The following is a 21,494-nucleotide window of genomic DNA, read 5'->3' as shown; positions in this document are numbered from 1 at the left end:
CTGGCTTTGCCTCCGGAGTGCAGACACCACCACGACCACTTCAGCTGCCTCCTCCTCCTCATTCTCCTTTTGTTTTGTTCTGTTTGTTTAAATTTAGTATTTTGCTGGCATGTATATCTATGCACCACTGTGTGCCAGATCCCAGCAAAAGGCAGATGAGAGCACTGGATTCCCTGAAACTGGAGTTATGGACAGTTAAAAACTACCATGTAGTTGCTGGGAACCAAACCTAGGTCCTCTCTACAAGAACACGTGTTCTTCACTGCTGAGCCATCTCTCCAGCCCCCGTGTGTGTGTGTGTGTGTGTGTGTGTGTGTGTGTGTGTGTGTGTGTGTGTGTGTGTGTGTGTGTGTTACAGTTGTTCCCTAAATAGGTAAAAGCAACGGATCCTGTGTACCTTGATGGGATCGAGTTTACTGGCGTAGAAGCAGGTGTTGGATCCCCTGGACCTAGAGTTACAGGCAATTCTCAGCTACCTGATGTAGATTCTGGGAACCAAACTCAGGAAGAACAAGGTTGCTTCACATGTTAATTCCAGGTCCCTCTCCATTTCCCTCCCCTCCTCCTGTGCCCTCCCACCAATCCCCCAATATTCCCTCATTTCCCCAGGGAAGATGAGGCCCTCCTTGGGGGTGTTCATAGTCTGTCATTTCATCCAAGGCAGGGCCTAGACCCTCCCCCAAGAGTTCAGGGTGAGAGTGCATCTCTTATTGTTGGATGGGAGTCCAAAGTTGATGTATGCTTCTTAATCAAAGAATATAGGAGATCACATTTTTATTCTACATTGCACCAGAGCATAAAAAAGATACCCAGTACTATACTCCACTTTTGAAGTCTATGACGGTTTAAATAAGAATATCCCTCATAGGTTCATACATTTGAATGCTTAGTTACCAGGGAGTAGCACTATTTAAAACAGTGGTTCTCAATCTTCCTAATACTGCAACCCTTTAATACAATTCTTCATGTTATGGTGACCCTAACCATAGTTATTTTTGTTGCTACTTCATTAGTATAATTTTGCTACTGTTATGAATCATAATGCAAATATCTTGTGTTTTCTGATGTTCTTAGATGACCCCTGTGAAAAGTTCAAACTCCAATGGGTCTCCACCCACAGGTTGAAAAACACTGATTTAAAAGCATTAAAGGATTAGGAGGTGTGGCTTGTTGGAGAAACATATCACTGGGAGGTGGGCTTTGAGGTTTCCAAGTCCTGTGCCAGGCCCAAGCCTCTCTGTCTCAGTCTACAGATGAGGATGTAGCTCTCAGCTGCTGCTCCAGTGCCTGCAGGCCACCATGCTCTCTGCCATGGTGACAATGGACTAAAACCACCGAAGCTGTAAGCAAGCCCCCAGTTAATGGTTTCGTTCACAAGAGTTGCCTTGGTCATGGTGTGGCCTCATAGCTATGTGACAGTGACAAAGACAAAGTCTTCGGGGCTTTTCTGTTTTATCACTTCCTCCACCAAACTAATACAGAAGTTCAAAGTTGTCTTCTACTTACATCGAAATTCATAATCCACCTTTTTCTCTCATCTTCCTAACACCCTCATGTCTAGCATTAGGATCATGATTGTTAGTCAGTATTACTCCTGGTCTCCTTATTTTTCAAGTCCAGCGTAAATACTTTTCAATGCTTAAAAGTTTTTCCTGTGTCTTGATGCCACGAATGCTCTTTCTTTTCTGGCAGTCTATACCATTATTCTTCACTTTCCCTCTGAAACTATTTTCCCCAGTCTTCCTCTGAAATGACTCTTATTTTTTCTTTCTTCCCCTTATTTGTGACCTTAGTCTTCCAGCCTTCTGTTTTTTTTTTAAAGTCTCCATAAGCTCCCCTTAGATGGTCACATCTGTAGCCTCAACTACCACTGATATAGCAACTTGTAAATATAGCCCCAACCTTGAATGTAAAATGCCAATTTCCATTGGTCTCTTCTTTGTTTCTAACTCTGAGACTTTAGATGACTCACACAACCCAAATCAGGTTAATCTCTTATCTCCTGATTCACATTTCATCTAAAATAACCTAAATTAGTTCAATGCACAATACAACCAATTCCAAAATATTGCCTTATGACTTAGTATCCCTCAAATATATTTTTGTGCCTTTTCCAGAAAGCTTATTCTCAGGCTACTGAGCTGGTTATTTTATTAGTTACTAGCCAGTGTGGGAATATTGGGCAGTAAATGGAAAGGAGCAACCAGGACATTAATACACACATGTTCACATGTCACCTGGCTATAGCTACAATGGTTTCTGTTTTCTGTGTATACCCCATATGAAACACCTAGCCCTCTTTCTTACCTGATCAAGTCATCCATTCTTGTAGCCCCATTATTCCCAATGACAGTAACTTATTTATAGCTTTCATCATTTGTCTTCCACACTCTTCATTTCGTATTTAATTATATATGTCTTATGAAAGACAAATACTTTTTGGCCTGTGTCTCTTCTTAGCCAATCCATCCTCAAAACTATTGAATGTTAACAAGCAGATATTACCTTCCCATTTTAAACTAAGGCTCACACCATCTTCAAAGGAAGATCCATTGTAGGTCATTGTAAACAGTTCATGGCTTCTTGGTACCCATGGTAGTGTGATTTGGCAGTAACTGATTAACCAAGGATATCTGATATGAAAGCACTTGACCTAAAGGCTGTGACAGGTACCAGTGGCTCAGGAAATACCCGGCATAGAAGTGTTTACTGTGATCACAGAGTGGCAGGTCAGCTTGATCAGATCTCTTCCTTGAGTAGCTACTGAGGATGCTGGAAAGATGGCTCAGGTCTTAGCAGCTGGATTTGGTCCCCAGCACTTAATGTGGTGGTTTACAACCACCGGTAGCTCTAGTTCTAGGAGACCTTATGCCCTCTTCTGACTTCTTCAGGCACTGCATGTATGTGATACACATACATACATGCAGGCAAAACACATAAAATAAAATGAAATATATTTTGAGTAGCTAGACAGACTTCAGCAGGCTTGGGAGCCACAGGATATGAACCCCATCACGTGTAGACTTTGGAGCATGCCTCCCGTCCCTATGGAAAGGGAAGGGCCTCCTTAGCACTTGAATTGCCTTATGAAAAGGCAGAAGCTTCGGGGCTTTGTTGAGGCCCACTGAGGCAGGGCCACTTGTGGCTAAGAATAAAAATTGAGGGGCTGGATAGTTGTCTGAGAGAATTAAGAACACCTACTATTCTTGCAGAGGACCTGTGTTTTGTTCCCAGAATCCACATGGTGGCTCACAGCCACCTGTAATCCTCTTCTGGGCCTCCACAGCACCTGTATGCACATGGCATACTTCATGCAGGCACGCATACTGATAAAATTTTAAATGATTTTTTAAAAGAATAGAATTGAACATTACTTTTGGTCATGGGTGGAGCTGTGATATTCCAAGCTCTTACACAATGGACAGGGAGAATAATTACTTATTCTTTAATGACATCATTAATTTTTTTCCTTCCTAGAAGTCCTTCTTGTCTTATAGACGTTTGTAGCCTTTTTCAGAGAGAGAGCATGATGGTGCTGGCCTGCATACCTTGCTTTTCTGAGTCCTAACTTTTCCTTCCCTTCAAATACTAGCCAAAGCTTGGATGTGCTTTACTTGGTGCTCCGGGCTTTCCATTCATTCCCCAAATCTTACATACCTTTCCTTCCTTGTGCAGCTGAATTCCATTGCTGAACCTCCCAGCTTTCTCAGACCCTAACTTAAAGCATAGCTTTCTCTTTTGTTCTTTCTGTCTTCCTCCTTCGGGTAGCTGCTGAGACTTCCAGCTTATCACTCTGTTGTCTTTCTTTCAAACTGTAACAAATGTGTTCTTGAGATTCCTCCCATAATTCAGGAAAGTAAGCAACCTTAGGCTCTGGAAGCAACTATGCTAGCAGCTGGGAATTCTGGCAAAGAAAGGTATTTTGTTAAAGGACAGCTAGTTCTCCTAGCTCTATAGCCTGGTTTATGGTGGACCTGCCAATATTAGTCAGGGTTCTCTAAAGGAACAGAACTAATAGAATTAGTATGTGTATTAAAGGGGGAGTTATTAGACTGGCTTACAGGATGGAATCTGGGAGGTCCTAACAATGTCTGTCCCACAACGAAAAGGCTGAAAATGTGATGAGCGGTGACAATTTTTCATCTGTGGGGCTGAATGTCTCAACAGACCCAATCTGGCACTGGAGTCCTGGAGGATCCCTGGAGAGCTGCTGGTCTTCAGCCTATATTGGATCTTGAAGAAGTTGGGTTTAATACCAGCCACAGCACCAGGGAAGATTAACTTACCAGTGAAAGTGAGGGGCAGCAGGCAGGAAAAACAAAAGCAAAGTGTCCTTCTTCCTTGGGTTTGCTTTCAGCTGCGGTCCAGTTAGAAACCAAGATTAAACATCACACTGCCTTTCAGGGCGTAGTCCCTTGGCAGGTGATTGACTGCCCCAGCAGTCAGGGGTAGCTTGTAATGTTAGGATTCCATCCAGGGAGAGAAATAGTTTATTTTAGTGGGCCTCCACAGAGCCCTGTTCTAGATTATGACCTGTACCTAGAATTAACAAAATGACGTTGTGTGAAGGTGGTTGTTGGAATACATGATCAATACCAAGCTGAACAGGAAGAAGCAAGCATTTCCTGTGTCTTAGTTATTGTTCTGTTGTTGTGGAGAGATAACCTAGGTCAACGCTTATAAAAGAAAGCATTTAATTGGGGGGTTGCTTATGGTTTCAGAAGGCCAGTCCATTATCATCATGGTGAGGAGCATGGCAGCATACAGGCTGGCATAATGCTGGAGCAGTAGCTGAGAGCTACATCTTAATCCACAGGCAGCAGGCAAGAAAGACACTGGTTCTGCCCTAGGCTTTTTAAACCTCTAAGCCTGTCCCCAGAGTCACACCTCCAGCAGGAACACACTCCAACAAGACCAAATCCTATAATCCTTTCCAAACAGTTCATCACCTGGGACTAAACATGCAAATGTATGGGCCTATGGGGTCATTTTCATTCAAATCACTATACCCTGCAATGGCTACTAAACGCCCCCCACTTCCCCGTGGACCCTTGCATTTCTCTTCCTTACAACCTAGTCAATTTGCTCATTCCTAATACTCACCTGAGACAGTGGAAAGGGTTAGACAATGCTTTCTAAATGATCAGACTCCTCTAGGACAGAGCCCTCGGTGACATTGCCTCTTGTAGTATCATTGAGTCAGAATGTTTCCCAAAGTGGGCAGTTCCTTGGGAAAGGATGAGCACCTTTTCCTTCCTTCCTTCCTTCCTTCCTTGCTTCCTTCCTTCCTTCCTTCCTTCCTCTCTCTCTTCCTTCCTTTCTGATTTGTTTCCTCTTATTTAAAATACAGATTTTTCTCACACATATCCTGACTATGGTTTTCCCTGCCTTTTGTCCTCTCAGTACCTCCTCCCCTCCCCTCCCATCTGCATCCTTTCTGTTTCTCATTAGAAAACAAATGGACTTCTAAGGGATAATAAGCAAATGTGATACAACAAAGACACCAGAATTAGATGAAACAAACCAACAGAAGGAAATGAGCCCAAGAGAAGGCACAAGAATCAGAGACCCACTCATTCACATACCCAGGAATCCTATAAAACACTAAAGTGGACACCATAATTTATATACGCATAGGACTACAGACTTTGGCAGGCCCTATGTGTGCTGCCTCAGTCTCTGTGAGTTCATATGTACTTTGATCATGTAGGTTTAGAGGCCTTGTTTTCTTGGTGTCCTCTATCTCTTCTACTTCCAAAACTCTTTGTGCCCTGAGGGGAGGCATTTGATTAAGACATCCCATTTAGGGTTGAATCTTCTAAGGTCTCTCACTCTCTGCATATTGTCTAGCTGTGAATCTCTGTATTTGTTCCCATCTTCTACAGGAGGAAACTTCTCTGGTAATGGCTGAGGAAAGCACTGATCTATTAGTATAGAAAAATATCATTAGCAGTCATTTTATTGCTACTTTTTAAAACCACAGTAGTTTTTGGTTTTACCATAGGTCCCTGAGCTATCTAGTTTCAGTTTCCTGATCTCCCAAGCAGTGTTGGATATGGGTTCCATCTCATAGAGTGGGTCTTAAATGAAATCAGACATTGATTGGTAATTCCCACAAGCTCTATGTCACCATTGCTACTAACATATCTTGCAGGCAGGATAGTTTATGGCTAGATTCATGTTTCCTGTATCAAAAATACTAGGACATAGTGGTATAGGCTCTGTGTAGACACCAGCTCAATTTCTCCATGTTCAGTGAGTTGGGTAGGTGTTGTCTTAAGCAATGGGACCTTGCTGTCTGTTTTCTGAGAGAAACGAATAGTCTTGGCAATGGCCTGGGTTGTTTGAGGATTCCCATGGGACCCCTTTGGCCAACAACTCAGATGTAACCCAATCCTGGGTCTGAAAGCTTCATTTGGTTACAAATAATAGCCAGTTGGAGTGCTAACTCCCCCATTATTTGACAATTTCATTTAGATTGCCTTCATATATGCATATATTTTAGGAAACTTATACTGTATTATGTTTCCATACTATCCCTCAAATGCCCCTTTATTTTAGCTTTCTCTCCCTATATTCTCTCCCTAGTCTTCATCTTGCTTTACTCTCCTCACTTGACCCTCCTGTTCCAGAGTCCCACCCACTCATACCTATTCTATTTCCCTTTCCTAATGAGATCTATCTGTTCTCACCCCTGCATTCCTTACTCTATACCTAAACTCTATGGTTCTATGAATTGTAGCTTGGTTATCATTGATTTAACAGCTAGTAACTCCATATAAGTGAATATATACTATATTTGTCTTTCTGTGTCTGGAATTCTAGCTCCATTCATTTACCTGTAAATTTCATGATTTCCATTCTTTTGTTAAGGGACATCTAGTCTGTTTCCAATTTCGGATATTTTGACTACAGCAACAATGAATATGGTTGAGTGAGTGTCTCTGTGGTAGAATGAACCATCCTTTGGATATATGGTATAGCTGGATCTTGTAGATAGATTCCCATCTTCCTACTGATTTCTATAGTGACTGTACAAGATTGCACTCCAACAATGAACAGATGTTGGATATTGCCCTTGCTCCACATCTTCACAGTGTTAAGCTGTCACCTGTTTTATTGATCTGAGCCATTCTGACAGGGAACATCTCTTTCTTAAAGCACAACTTAAACACACACACACACACACACACAAAGAAACCATTTCTCGCTGGGCAGTGGTGGCGCACGCCTTTAATCCCAGCATTCGGGAGGCAGAGGCAGGCGGATCTCTGTGAGTTCGAGGCCAGGCTAGACCGATAGCCTCCAAAACAATACAGAGAAACCCTGTCTCGAAAAAAAAAAAAAGAAACCATTTCTCTTATTGTTTGTTAGGACTCTACTGTGTTAAGTGCTCTCATGTGGCCGTGTGACTACATATTTACTGTGCCCTGTATGTAGAATGGCCTAGAAAAGAGAGATCTTTTGACCTCAGTATTGCTAGTGTTACAGAGATCTCCTTCTGGCCTCCCCTTGGACTCCTATCCTTGTGTTCCTTGTTGGATGGATTCAGATGAAACACAGAGCACAGTAGAGAAGATGGACAGTATTAACTCTAGAGCAAAAGGAGATGAGAGTAGGCAGTGACCAAAGTAGCCATTGCAAAGGGAACATTCTGACAGATTGAGGGTGGACAGTAGCCACAGACCATCCTACAGACCCACAGGTTTAGGTAGGTGTCACACAGTTTTCTAAAGTCTCTTTATTTTCCTGCCCAGGTCATTGATAGGCCCATTATAATTAATTCTTTTGTTCTTTTTAATTGACTCTTAGGAGAGTGACAGTATTAGTCTTTGTTATTTATCAGAGCCAGAGATGTAACTTAGATCCCAATCTTTTAAACAAAAGCATATATCAGAGTAGTTTTTTTATTCTAACTAAAGAAAAAAATCTATAAAATAACCATGCTTTACCAGGAGACAGTAGACTTCCCTTGGGGCTTCAACAAAGCCTTGCTGTGTCCGCGTTTATATTAAATGGTGTTTCAAAATCTGTCAAAGGGTGTTTGAAGTAATTTCTCTTTTCTTGAAATTAACATGCTACCAGAGATACCAGAGTTTGGGGTCTAAAACGCTTCATGAGGGAGAAGTCAATCTTCAGTAACTTCCAAGGCTTCTAGTTTTTATTTTCTTAAGATTTATTTTTTTTTATGTGTGTGTCTGCGTATATGCATGTGTACCACATGCATGCCTGGTGCCATAGGAGGTCAGAAGAGGATGTTACACCTCCTGGAACTGGAAATATCAGCAGTTGTGAGCATTTGTGTAGATCCCGGGAACAGAACCCAGGTCCTCTGCAGACCAGCAGGTGCTCTTGGCTGCAGAGACATCTCTGTAGTTCCTGGCTTTCCCATTTTTAACTAGGTAGATAACAATATTGCTACCCATATTGCCCTCAAACAGGACCCCTTTTCCCCCTTCAGAATTGTGGAACTAATAATGCCACCAGCAGCTGAGGCAGTAAGGAGAATTTTATTTTTCACCAAGAAATGATGAGTGAGAAGTAAACTTGGAGTCAACCTCTCTGCCCATGGGGGTTAGAAGATTATAGACATAGTGAGAGGAAAGAGTAGGGTTGGCTAATAAAGGGGGGAGTAATTTCTGTCTGGGAATGTGGAGATTTTCTGGGGCCTTGGGCACTACCTCCTTTGCTAGCTGTGTTACTACCGGAGTGTGTCATTTAGGTTATCAATGAGGTTGTAATGAAGGTTAGTGTGGGGTGTGGATCACTCCGGCAGAGTTTGTAGATCTCATGGTTTTGACCCGCTGATATGATGAGAGACTTCTAGCCTACAAGCCTCCTATTCTCAAAGATAACACAGAGCAGTACAGAAATTTAGATAGGCCACTTAGTACTTCAAGTAACTGCATTCTTTAATGTCCCAGCACTCAGGAGGCAGGAAAATGGTATTTTAAAACCTGTTTTCATGCCATTCTTTCTCACTAAGATTCTAACTGTACACTTGACTGTAAGTGTGTTTTAAAGCCTGCATTTGCCACCCCTGAACACACATATATTTCAGACCTCATTCTCATCTCACTCACAGCCAGAGTACAGCTGCAGGACGCTTTGGTAGCATTAAAAATCTCGTTGCATAGCTCTAATGAGTGGTTGTGGATAATTTTGTCAGGTAGATGAAGGATTTGCTGTTTAGTCCCTCATAATTAAGGTAGGCATAAAGATGTGGGCAACAAAGATCATATCTGTTTACAGGCAAATCACACAAACTAATTTCAGCTATAGAAAGCTACATTCAATAAATAGTAAATTAGCTTAGGCAGATAATATTCTTCAACTTACTGAGTTCAAAAATATTTGCTGTTTACTCTTAGTTATTTAAAATTGAAAGACAAGAAAATGATGTAGAATCAATTTTATTCAAAACATATATATCAATATAAAATTAGTTCAACTAAAAAATCTAGGCTAATCAAAAGCCCAGATAAATCACATAAAACAAAGACTCTTCCCATATGTTTCTTATCAATAACAAAAGACTTTGCCATTATAGTAACTACATGTTCCTGGAAAGCAGCTTTTGGTCTTAGACACGAACAATATGAAGTAGAAAATGGGGAAGTAAGAAATAGGTTCTGACAAAAATTAAAATAACCAATCCACGTTTCCTTGTTTGTCCTTAAAAAGGAGCATGCTTAGCAGAGCAAAGATCAAGACTATCCAACGTATACACCGTAGTCAAGTTAATTTCTTTTGCAGGAATCAGCTCTTTCTCAGGAAAAGCAAGGATATCAGAGTTGAGTTGCTCATCAGTCAAGTCTAGGAGTGTGACTCAAGTTGATTGGCACTTCTTTGACACATTTGCTTTCTTGCCTTGCAACTGCAGACCCTTATTTGAACTCAGGTTATCAGACGTTCCAGAAGGTACACTTCCCTACAGCCATCTCACCAGCTAGACCAGTGTTTCTCGGCCTGTGGGTCATAGCCTTTTGTGGGTAGGGAGGTCAAGTGATGTTTTCACAGGGATCACATATCAAATATCCTGCATATCAGATATTTCCGTTACAATTCATAACAGTAACAAAATTACTGTTCTGAAGTAACAGTGAAAATAATTTTATGGTCACAACATGAGGATCTTTATTAAAGGGTCACAGCATTAGGAAGGATGAGAACCACTGCTCTAGGCCCTTATTTGACAGTGAAAAAACCTTAGCTAACCTTCCTCCCACCCTCACCCCTTCCACTTTATTCTTGGAAGTTACCTTTCTATAATCCAGTTCTCCACTGCCTATCCATAAAATCCAAACCTCTTGATCTACAAAAAGCTTACACTATCTCAGCATTGCTTTCTGCATGTCTAGTCACCACCCTTGCTCTGCTAGCCCCTAAACCACTTTCATTTGCCTGACATAGAATACCTCACTACTATTCATGGTGCATGTTGTAAGCAGTTTTCATGCATTCCCCATGCTGTTCCCATCCATGTGTGCAATGTCCTGTCCAAAACCTGTCTTGTTCTTCAAGTCTCAGTACTTGCTGATTTTCATTTCAGCAGCTAGAATTAGTTCCTTCTCTCTGTGTGCCTTCAGTTACCTCTGTTCAGATACCAATCACTGACATTCCAATGCAACTGTATCTATTAAGCTGTTTATTTTAGCCTATGTCCCATGTCTTTTCATTCCATACACCACCTATTCCCTAACACTTGCATTAGCTCATCTCAAATCCAGTAAATAATTTCATTTGGCTTTTATTTATGTAAAGAACAAAAAAAATAAGTGAAAAAGCTCATCAAACATGACTTGGCTATCACTGTATAAGATAGAATAGAAATACTATGATATGAGTAACTTGGATCATAAAGATGAGCCTTGACTGATGAAGTATGGAGAAATTCATGACCTGTTTCCCTTGGTTAGGAAAGAAATGAATGGTTCAGGATAACTGACATTTTTCTACCTAGTTAGCTAACTAATCCAACAGAAGTAACAAAAGAGATACCATCTTACCTAAAGTTCAGCAATTCTGGTGCTGAGGAACATTTGCCAAATCCTTCCATCTCTTGCCAAGAGCTGTTGAACAATGTCAGTGTAGCAAAATAACCGCAGTCTCTTGGCTTCCTGCTTGTTACTCCCTCCTTCAAATAAATGCCTGACTCTTGAGGCAGAATTACTTATTCTTCTCTGTATATTCCCACCACACTGTATGCAGGCTGTGATAAGTGGCTAAAAAGTGGTACTCTGCCAGGAGTGATGGAGTACACCTTTAATCCCAGTACTTGGGAAACAGAGGCCCGAAGAGCTCTATGAGTTGAATTTGAGGCAAATCTAATCTACTGAATGAAACCCTGTCTCAAAAACAAAACAAAACAAATAGGTAAACTACAACAGGAAGTTGCAGCTTAGCACAAAGTGAGCATCTAATGAATGGTGAATTGACTCTTGTTCTAATGATATGAAGAGATTCAAGATTACTTATGGTAATTCCAGCCCCCAGAACTTCCGTAGTATGCAAGGAGGAACCACTATCTATGAACACAGATTTAATGTCAAACAGTATTTTCTGCTGTCTACAATACTGATGTCTGAAAACAAGTTCATAATGAGTTCACTTAAACAAATGTTCCCGGGGTGAAGGGAAACGGCACTAACACTATGGCTGTCAGCATGCACGGATGCTTAAGGTAATTTAAGTGGTTGCAACAGGCCCATAGGACACCTGTAGTCTTTGATCTTGTCATTTACTGTTTTAACTATATAAAACATATAAGGAATTAAATGTGTAATTTGAATATTAGACATAAAGTTTAATCATCATTATACCCCAGCTGAATTTGTTGTAGGAAAACTCAGGGTAATAAAACCTCAGTTGAACTAAGATCTGCTCTTCAGTCTTGTTTCAGTTGGATCACTGACTAAACCAGTTCCTCCTTTTCTCTGTAAAAAACACTGTTTTTTGATTCCTTAGCTGTTATTTTGAGATTGGATCTCACGTAGCCCAGGTTGGCCTTAAACTGCCTGTGTAGTGCAAGTTGGTCTTGAAACCCCCTGTGTGACGCAAACAAGTCTTAAACACCCTGTGTTGCAGGCTGGTCTTAAACTCCCAATCCTCCTGCCTCCACATCCCAAGAGCTGGGATTAGAGACTTTCCAGCATGCTTGGCTATTTTGTGATTCCTTTTTTTAAAGCTTTATTGTTAATTTGCGTGTGTGAGTGCTTTGCATGTATGTATGTCTGCCTTGTGTGTGCTATGCTCATGGAGGCCAGAAGAGAGTGTTGTATCTTCAGGAACTGGAGCTACAGATTGTAAGCCACCAGGGGTTGCTGGCAACTGAACCCTGGTCCTCTGAAAGAGCAGCAGTAGCTCTTAACAGCTGAGTCCTCTCTTCAGTGCCTGTTCTGTAATGCTTGACACTTAACAGAAAAGTGTCCTCCAGCCTATGCAGACCTAGAGCTCCCCGTCTGCTGCTTCAGCCTTCTACACGCAGGTATCACAGGCATGTACCACCTCTGACAAAACAGCTCCAACCTGTGCGGTCATTTTTAGTGAATTTGCTAAAGTCTTGAAGGCATGTTTTCAACACTACTATGTCTCCATTCTGATCCAGTGAATTCAGTAAAAGCACCTTCCATGCTTGGCATTGCTAATTTTGTCAAAGAGTAATTTCCTTTGGCTCTACCTATTTAGGCTTTATATGCTGCTATGGCATACCTCCAGTAAGTCCATAAACTACACTTGGAGTAGAAAATTGATAGTAAAACAAATCTGACATTTTTTAAAGACACTAATAAACTTAGCTTTAAAAAATAACTAACCAGTGACATAAATACAGATTTAAGGGCATAGGAAAACACATTGGACTTTATTTTATGTTCACCTTGTAGATCCTCATTAATAATCACACTAGTATAATAAAGTAACAAGAAATACAGTCTGTTTATCAATATGTGTGTATGCAGATATTAGTGTATTTGTTTAGTATGAATGTACACCAAATACTGGAATTACTTCAATCCTATATGCATTTACATTTTAAAGTAGCCATGCAGGCATATGAAAAGAAGAAGGAAAACACAATATCAGAGACTATTCAAAAGTGAATATAAATAGCAACTGTCACTGTTTCTACAGGAAAAAACATTTCTATGCTTCCTAGCCAATTACTTTCATTCAGTAAGCTCTGTCAACACTGATCTCAGAACATGAAAATAATATTCTTGACTGACTTGAAATTATATTATTACATGAAGAAAGGCAAAACAGAATGTGAGATTTAGTTTCTTTTTGGCTAATTATCAAACATTTAAGTTAGGAAAATTTTTCTCTTTAATGTCAGTCATTCAATAAGCAGAGTACATTTACAGTAAAGTTAGTGATCAGTTGATAAGCCTAACAACAGAATATGATTACAGGAGAACAACAGTAACCAAATCATCTCCTGTGGCTGTCACCTGGGGTCTTCTGAGTCCTAACAGACTGTGGTTTCCTTCCGGGAGCTCATGCTGCCTGCAGCAGAACCGCCCGAGAGGACATGGAACAGCTTGGTTCTGGCTTACATGGTAAGCACTTTGAATGAGTCTTAATCGCTTTTTTTTTTAAAATCTAGAACACATTGTTGAAGGCCACATTTTCTCAACAAGCTTGTGAAGTTTTGTGTTCTATAAATGCAAACACAGTCCCACACAGAGTACATCCACATCCATGTGGGGATTGGAAGCTAGCCAGACATCATCCACAAGCAGAATGGGATGCAGACTGCAGGCAGGGTCACATATGATGCCAGGCCTGTGTAGACAATGGACACTAATCCCAAGACAGCTGAAGCAAGACAACTTCTCTGATCACGGATGATTATCTTCACCGTCTCATGAAACTGGAAAACAAAAGTTAAGGATGTTAGGAACCATGGCTAAAAGGAAGGAAGCACTTACATCATAGACCAAGTAGGCTTCCCAGGTGTTTAGTTTCTACCAGGAATACTTGTGTTCCCAGTGACCTATGAAATGATATACAGAGTGCTACAAAAGACGACAGAATGAGCCACATAAAAGTTAACCAGCATTTAAGGTTAAAGACTACATTGAATCCTTGATACTAAAGCTATCCTAAGAAGGAAGATTCTAACCTTGAGTTTAAAAAAAGATTAGGCAGTTCTTCTGCTTCACTACCCTAAAATTGTATGATACCAGTTATATCTTTTAAAGTCTAAAGGCGTAGACTCAGTCACACTGGGCTGCCATATCTTCTGCCTAGCTAAATTCATCATCGGTTATGTCACACATAATTAGCTCCTGGAAATAAATACATGAAATATGGTTCCCACCTTAAATGGATGCATTCTACCATATCGCCTTTTCTTTCATGTAAAAAGTAATTTTACTTGGAAATGGTGTTCTGACTCTCTTATTTATTTCTGGACATCCAATAAGACATTTAGGATCTCTGTGAGTTCAAGGCCTGCCTTGTCTACAGAGTGAGCTCCAGGACAGCAAGGGTTACACAGAGAAACTGTGTTATAATAAACCAAAAACAAAAAAAAAAGACATTCAAGTAGTCTAGACTTCCTTCTTTATGGGAATACCAGGGTAGCCTTGAGGATAATGAAATCTTTCATGTAAAAGAATAACTACTTTTCATCTATGTACATAAATGAAAGTTATTACAATGATTATTATCACTGTTGTATGTCTTGACAGCTATATCTGTACCATTGTCATTGCTAGAATTCAACAACTGTTACTTTCATGTGAGTTTTGCTATTCATACTAGACTTAAGATTCTTTTCTAGGATATGGCATTGTATATGAGATGAGGTTTTGCTGTATTGCTAAAGTTGGCCCAGAACTCCAGGCCTTAATAGAATATCCTGAAGCTGGGGAAGTTTCTAAAATCTTTACTTTTTAATATTTATTTTTATTATTTTTAATTCTGTATATGGGTATGTGCATCAGATATACACCCCTACCCAGAGCTAGAGTTATAGGCAGTTATGGGTGCTAAGAACCAAACTTGGGTCCTCTGCAAGAGCAATATGAACTCTTATCTGCTTATCCTTGCTTTGAGACAGTTTCAATATGTCCTGGTTGCCTGGGATTTACTATGTAGAACAGGCTGACCTTGAACTATCGAGATCCTTCTGCCTCTACGTATCTAGGGTGCTGAGGTCAAAGGTATGTACCACTGTGACTGACATAATTTCTAAATTATTAATATAACAAACAAGTTTAATACGGTCTAGGAACTCATAGGGACGTCTCAGTTGAGGACCAACCACAAATATGACAGTAGCCCTGTAGGATTCCATCACTGGTGTAATTATATTCTATATGCAAGTGCATAACCCCTAATGTTACATGTAAAATTAAGCCAAGCTTCGACTGTTTTAGTCCACAATGTGAATGTAAGACTATCGCTAGTCACAGTTTTACATACTACCTAAAGAAATAGCCAATATCCTATTAGCCATCCATATGCTGTTTATAGGACAAACATCTAATATATCTCTTTCTACTACACTAACAAGATAGAGTAATGAGTGTTTTGTCTTCACGTGGTTAAAATTAAACCGAATAAGGACCTGAGAGTGTAGCTCAGTTAGTAGAGTACTTGCTTACAATGCATGAAGCTAGGGGTTTAGTTCCCAGAGTCACACAATGAGTGTGATGATACATGCCTGTAATCCTGGCACTTGGGTAGTGGAGGTACTAATATCAGAAGTTCAAGTTCATTATTGTCTGCCTAGAATTAAGACACCAGCCTAGGGCACTGGCCCTGTTTCTCTCTTTTCTGTGTGTGGATACAGGTACATGTGTCTCTGGTCTCTGTCTCTCTCTCTGTCTCTGTCTGTCTGTCTCTCTCTCTCTCTTTCTCTCTGTGTATCTCTGTCTCTGTATGTCTCTCCTTCTGTCTCCCTCCCTCACTTCTTCTTTCCCTCTCTCCTTTTCCATTTCTTTTCCTCTCTCCCTCCCCCTACTCTCTATCTATTTGGCCATCAGCCCAGGAAGCATCTCCAGAAAGGCCAAAATTCTGAGGCTGGAAATATAACTCAGCTCAGTGATTGCCTAGAATACAGGAAACCCTGGGTTTGGTCCTCAGAACTCTTTACATTGAGTGATTCGGTGTGATGAGGCATGCCTGTGGGAGGTAGAAATAGGAGGAACAGAAGATTGGAAGATCAAGGTCATCCTCAGCTAGATTGGGAGCCTGAGGTCAGGCACACGAGACCCTGTCTCAAAAGAGAGGAAGAGAGAGAGTATGTGTATGAAATGTATAGAAGGTGTTAAGTTTACTTTTATGAACACTGAAACACTTGAGAAGAGGCATTGTATTCATCCTGGCAATAGGTCAAAGATTCATAGTAGAAAAGGTATAACAGTAAAAGTTAAAAACAGAGGGACTTGAATTTTACAATATACTTATGCTCCATATAAGTATAAAATCCTCGATTTTGTGATTCTGAGTCAGTATAAAAGCAATAATGGAAAGGGGAGGGGGAAGAGTCCAAGAGCTGGAGGATGGGGGAGTGCTCTAAATGCTGCCTCCTGTCTCAGCACAGCTGTGACCTCACAGCACTGAGCTTTCCTGCACAGGACTGCTTCCACTGAGCCAGGACATGGTTCCTGCCTGTTCTAGAGGCTGTCATACAGGGTCTTGGGAGGACCTGCTTCTGAGGAGACACTGGCAAGTGGATGGGTACTGAAGGAGAGGGAGTTGATTTTTCACTGAGTAGTTGTGCATACTCCAATAAGTAACCTCCAACCCATACAGACAACCCTAACTGCTGTGGTGGTTTGAGTAAGACTGCCCCTCATTGACACATCTATTTGAATGCTTAGTTGTCAGGGAGTGGCATACATGACAAAGAATAGAAGGTGTGGCCTCGTTGGAGGAAGTGTGCCACTGAGGGTGGACTTTGAGGTTTCTTTCAAAAACTCAAGCCAGACCCAGTGGCTTTCTTCTGATACCTGCAAATCTGAATGTAGAAAACTCAGCTATTTCTCCAGCAACATGTCTGCCTGCATGCCGCCATGCCCCACCACAATAGTAACAGACTAACCTCTGAAACTGTAAGCAACCACAGTTAAGTGCTTTCCTTTATCGCTGTTGCTGTGGGCATGATGTCTCTTCCCAGCACCAGAACAAGACACTAAATTCCTTGAGTCACACCCATAAAAAGTCTTAAAAGTAGGAGGGGACTTGTGAAGTAGACACTGGTTAACTGGAGTATGGGGGCAAAGATAATAGAGGAGGTGTGTGATCAAAATGCATTCTGCACATCTACAAAATTGTCAATAAATGTAAAAAGAGCATTCTCAAAAAGACTTAAAGGCTCTCTTTCAGTGCATTCTAAATTTATTTATTAGAGAGAGAGGGGGGAGAGAGAGAGAGAGAAAGAGGGAGGGAGGGAGAGAGAGGGTGTGTGTGTGTGTGTGTGTGTGTGTGTGTGTGTGTGTGTGTGTGTGTGTTCAAGAGGACAAAGTTGGGAGTTGGTTTCCTCCCTCCACTGTGAATTCAGAGATCAGGTTTGAAGCCCCTGTATCCCCGACTCCTTAATGCTCTGCTAGTGGGCACTGTATAGCAAGAAGTCTTCACCTGAGGGAAGGTGCTGGAAAAGCATGGTTTTGCCAGGCTGGTATAAGATACCATAGCTGTGAAGATGAAGATGTCAATAACCAAACCCAGGAGCAAATAATGGTTTATGTTTCTAGAAAGTGGAAACCATGGAGCTGAGGAGATGGCTCAGCCTTTGACACATGCTGCCCTTGAAGAAGTCTCACATTTCTTCCAGTACTGACTTTGGGTAGCTTGTAACTATAACCCCATCTCCTATAATCTCGAGTTTTACATATATGCACACACATATATGTAATTTAAAACAAAAAGTGCACGTATTAAAATTTTGAAGTAGAAATCGTATAGTACTAATGCCCCCTTAATAAAGAAAGAATAGAAGAAAAAGAGGAGAAGGGGGAGGAGAATTTGTTGTTCTTAGAATTAGAAAATTTGGGTGAGAATATTTTTCCCCTGCAGAAATCTCTTGTGGAGTTAGATTGTTTGTTAGACCATTCAAGGGAAACACAGAAATTTAGTTTCACCAGAGGATATACACAGCTCCATGAATTAAAATAGTTCTCCACTGCTGTGAAACATACCAACATTTCCCCCAAATTAGAAACTACCCAACTAGTTTTTTATATGAGTACTATTTCTTGTACAAAGCACTTACACCTCTTTTTTCTGTAAAAATATGTATGTAGCAGTGCTCCATGTGTGCTATGAAAGTGTAACTCAGTTTGGATAGGAAGACTGTTTTACTTTACGGTAATGATTGGTTTACATCTTAATGAAGTCTGACAAGTCTCCTTTTTTGGTACACTTTTGGAACCAGTGTTTGTATATGTTGGGAAATGCACTTCTAAACAGGCCTAGACTAGAGGGGAGTGTCGTGAATCATTGCAGAATATTCTAGTTGTGTTTTAATTTACCATAGAAAATTCCTAGAATAAGACTGGTTCAATTAAAATCTAAAATTTAATATTCCAACATATAAAAGCATAATAGCTATACTGAAGATATAGATCAATTAAATCTAGGCTGTAGAGTGTGGTGACTTGTTCTTTTTGTCTAAAAAAATGCATCTAACCCTGAAAATAACACCAAAGCTTATTGTGTGATTACCCAGAGTTCCATTAAGAAAAGCAAATGTAAATACCCCCTTGATAATGATAGGCAGGGCTGAAAAGCATCCAATTGCTAATGAATGTGCAGAATTAAAAACAAATTATTTGTGAGTTGAGTATTTTCTTTGGGAAATAATTATTTCTCCTTTGGATTTGTAGCTTATTTAACAATAATTTTCAAATACTTGTTCGTTTGATTTTTTTTCACTCATAAAATTACCTTCCAAAATGTAAGGAAGCTGAAAGTGAATTGTTTTAATCTCTGGGGAATTTAAAATCCAACCTACATTTGGGGCTAATAGCTAGAGGATGTTAACAATGAATGAGGACGTGAAGTGGGGTTAAAGTCACTTAGGAAGAAGTTGCAACACCAAGGAAAACAACTTCTCTGAATCAAACACAGAAACAAAGGGTGTCTAGCAGGAATGTCCTCCTACCAGGAATTTTGAGCCTATGAAGTAAATGGGAATTCACTTTATGCATCTAACAAGAGGAAAACTGGCCATCTTCCTGCCAGTTGCACCCCTTGGAGAAAGTACTAAGTCCTTCAGTCCCTCGGCCCTGATCATTTGAACTACCTCATGAGTGCAGACCAACATGACTTGTGCAGCGGTAATAGGCATCGCTTTAGAATCACTGAAGCGTTCTGTGTGGCCACACCCTTTTATGCACATTTTGAGATATCCCTCCTGCACCTCACACTGTCGTTTATTAACAGATCTCCACTAGAAACGCTGGACCTTTCCTTAATCTAGAGCTCCTAAGAATGGTGTGGTTGGGGAGATGTCCAAGGAGACCCCAGCTCCTGCAAGTCTCTCTCCTCCTTCCTACCTTCTCAGCCTGTGGACTGATTGGCGCTCCATATCTGCAGTAGGTCACAAAGTGTTCGCAGTTGTTCCACAGAAGGCTGTAGGGAGTTATCCCCAACTGCTGCTCAGCCCTGCATGCCACCTCCTCGTTAAGCAAGGATTCCTTCTTGAGAGTCTCGTCTAGGTGATTGACAAGGATGTCTGCTCCGTAGGCAAAGTCCTCTACCGTGTCCACACGGATGCTGGCCACCTTGCAAATTACTCCCGGGATGAGGCGCTTGTTGGAGACCACCTTCTGAGTACGTCCTTGGTCGCTGGTCAGAGCCAACAGGATGTCGGGCATTAGATGAGCGACACGATTGTTCCCCAGGTAGATCCCATAGTGGGTAAAATGGGTCCTCGACACCTCCAGCACATCGCCCCGGAGAAAAGAGCTGATTTCATAGGGACGGCTCTTCCCTGTGCCGCCTCCAGGAGTGCTCACACTAAAGAGCTTAAAGTTGGAGATGAGAAGCAGCTTCTCCAGGAGGAGAGACACCACTTCCAGCATCGGGTTCTTCATCCTGCGAACCAGAGTTTTGCCCTGGCCGCTGTGCTGTGCAAGGTGAGCTCGCCCGGACAGCGGCGCTGCAGTTCTGCTCACCTGCGGATCAGCACCGCGGGAGACTGCCTAGGGCTGCTAGAGCGAGAGTGCAGAGAGAAGCCAAGAGCCTGACTCAGTCACCCCGTGCTTGGTGGTTGAGAAGGGGAAGAACTGGCGTCCGGCAGCCGGGAAGACTGTGGTACCGGCGCCTGAGGAGCCAGGGAAGTAGCGCTCCTGGGGGCGGTGCTCCGAGTGCGCTCGCTCTACTCTGCGGCTCTTATAGAGGTGCCGAGGGCGGGCCGAATGCGGTCACAGGCCAGAGAACAAGGGCGGGCGTTCTGCACCCTGACTCTTCTCGCTCCTCGAGGACACTGCCTCACTCGAGACCTTTAAACAGCCCACGCAGAAGAGAGGCCAGAGGCGTGATGGCGCGAGGTCCTGCACCTGTAGCGAATGGAGCGCCTTTCTGGAACTTTTGCGATGAGAAGTGACCTCGATAAGATTTCTGGGTGATACCTGCTCTGAAGGGTATTGGTACCGCGGTCCTTGGCTCACTAAGGAATTAGTAATCTCCAAATGCCTGCGCCGCGAATGCCTGCCGGTTCCACCAAAGCTGATCGCTGTCGTCTTAGACACAGAGTCCAGGTGCACTCAGGTGGCTCAGGAGAAATGGAATTGCTCACTGTGCGTCCAGTCCCCCAGCGCGAATGCTTGGAACACTGCTGGTCTGGACGCTCCAAGGCGCCAGCGCCCGTTGGGCGCGCGCCTTCCAACGGTCATCAAGAAACCCCAACGTCCTCTAGCAAACAGGAGTCGTGCCAAGTTTCCTTGATGTCAGGGTCCCAGCTTCGCGTCACTCGCCCAACTGTTGCGCTTTTGTTAAAGTGCTGCCGCGCTAGGGAGAGTGAGGAAAGCTGAACCCGGGACGTGGCACTGCGGTCCTGGCCCGCGCACTTGCAGGAGACTCCCCAGGCACAGTTGAGGGTGGTGGGGAAGCTATCGAGTGAGGCAGCTCCTGAGTCCCTGGCTCCACTGGACTGGGTTCTGGGTGCCCAGGCCCGCCTGGAGTTCTGTGCTAATGTATTAAGTAAATAATTAAATTCCGAGGACAAAGGCCATAGGGGCAAGCTAGCCTAGTACCAAGGGGCTAAGAAGGCTACTTTCTGAGCTAGTGCTGAGATTCCCCTTTCCGGGGAAGGGACCTGGACCAGGCTGAGACCTGAGGTCACCTCTCTGTGGAGGACAGGGTCTTTGCTCCCAACCTGTCTGCTATCTGTCACTGTCTCTGCACTTTTGCTCATTCCACAGATGATTGCAGAACTCATTACACCACACCCCACACCCCAAGGAGGAAAGTACCTCAAACAAATCAAGAGAGCAAGGTGGGAAAGAGGAGGTAGGAATGATCTTCCTTCAGTCCAT

At 42.1% G+C, this 21,494-nt stretch overlaps 2 protein-coding genes across 4 annotated transcripts in view; one reads left to right on the top strand and one right to left on the bottom strand.

Annotated features, from left to right (window-relative positions):
* Positions 1-21,494, top strand: part of Fgg (fibrinogen gamma chain) — a 146,242-nt gene that overhangs the window by 8,786 nt on the left and 115,962 nt on the right. For all 3 annotated transcript variants that reach the window (XM_040752599.1, XM_040752600.1, XM_040752598.1), the window contains one exon: positions 13,413-13,559. In XM_040752599.1, the coding sequence (XP_040608533.1) occupies positions 13,500-13,559 (60 nt within the window). In that variant the 5' untranslated portion in view covers positions 13,413-13,499. The remainder of the gene's footprint in view (positions 1-13,412; positions 13,560-21,494) is intronic.
* On the bottom strand, positions 9,398-20,890 carry Lrat (lecithin retinol acyltransferase). Its single transcript, XM_005076163.4, has 2 exons — positions 19,512-20,890; positions 9,398-13,873 (listed from the first exon to the last, which is right to left on the bottom strand). Exons 1-2 carry the CDS (start codon positions 20,049-20,051, stop codon positions 13,718-13,720), a joined length of 696 nt encoding a protein of 231 aa, XP_005076220.1. The 5' UTR covers positions 20,052-20,890; the 3' UTR covers positions 9,398-13,717.

This window comes from Mesocricetus auratus, unplaced genomic scaffold (genome assembly GCF_017639785.1).
Source record: "Mesocricetus auratus isolate SY011 unplaced genomic scaffold, BCM_Maur_2.0 Super-Scaffold_100009, whole genome shotgun sequence".
NCBI lineage: Eukaryota > Metazoa > Chordata > Mammalia > Rodentia > Cricetidae > Mesocricetus > Mesocricetus auratus.
The sequence above is the reverse complement of the archived record's forward strand: the minus strand, read 5'-3'. Positions and strand labels throughout refer to the sequence as shown.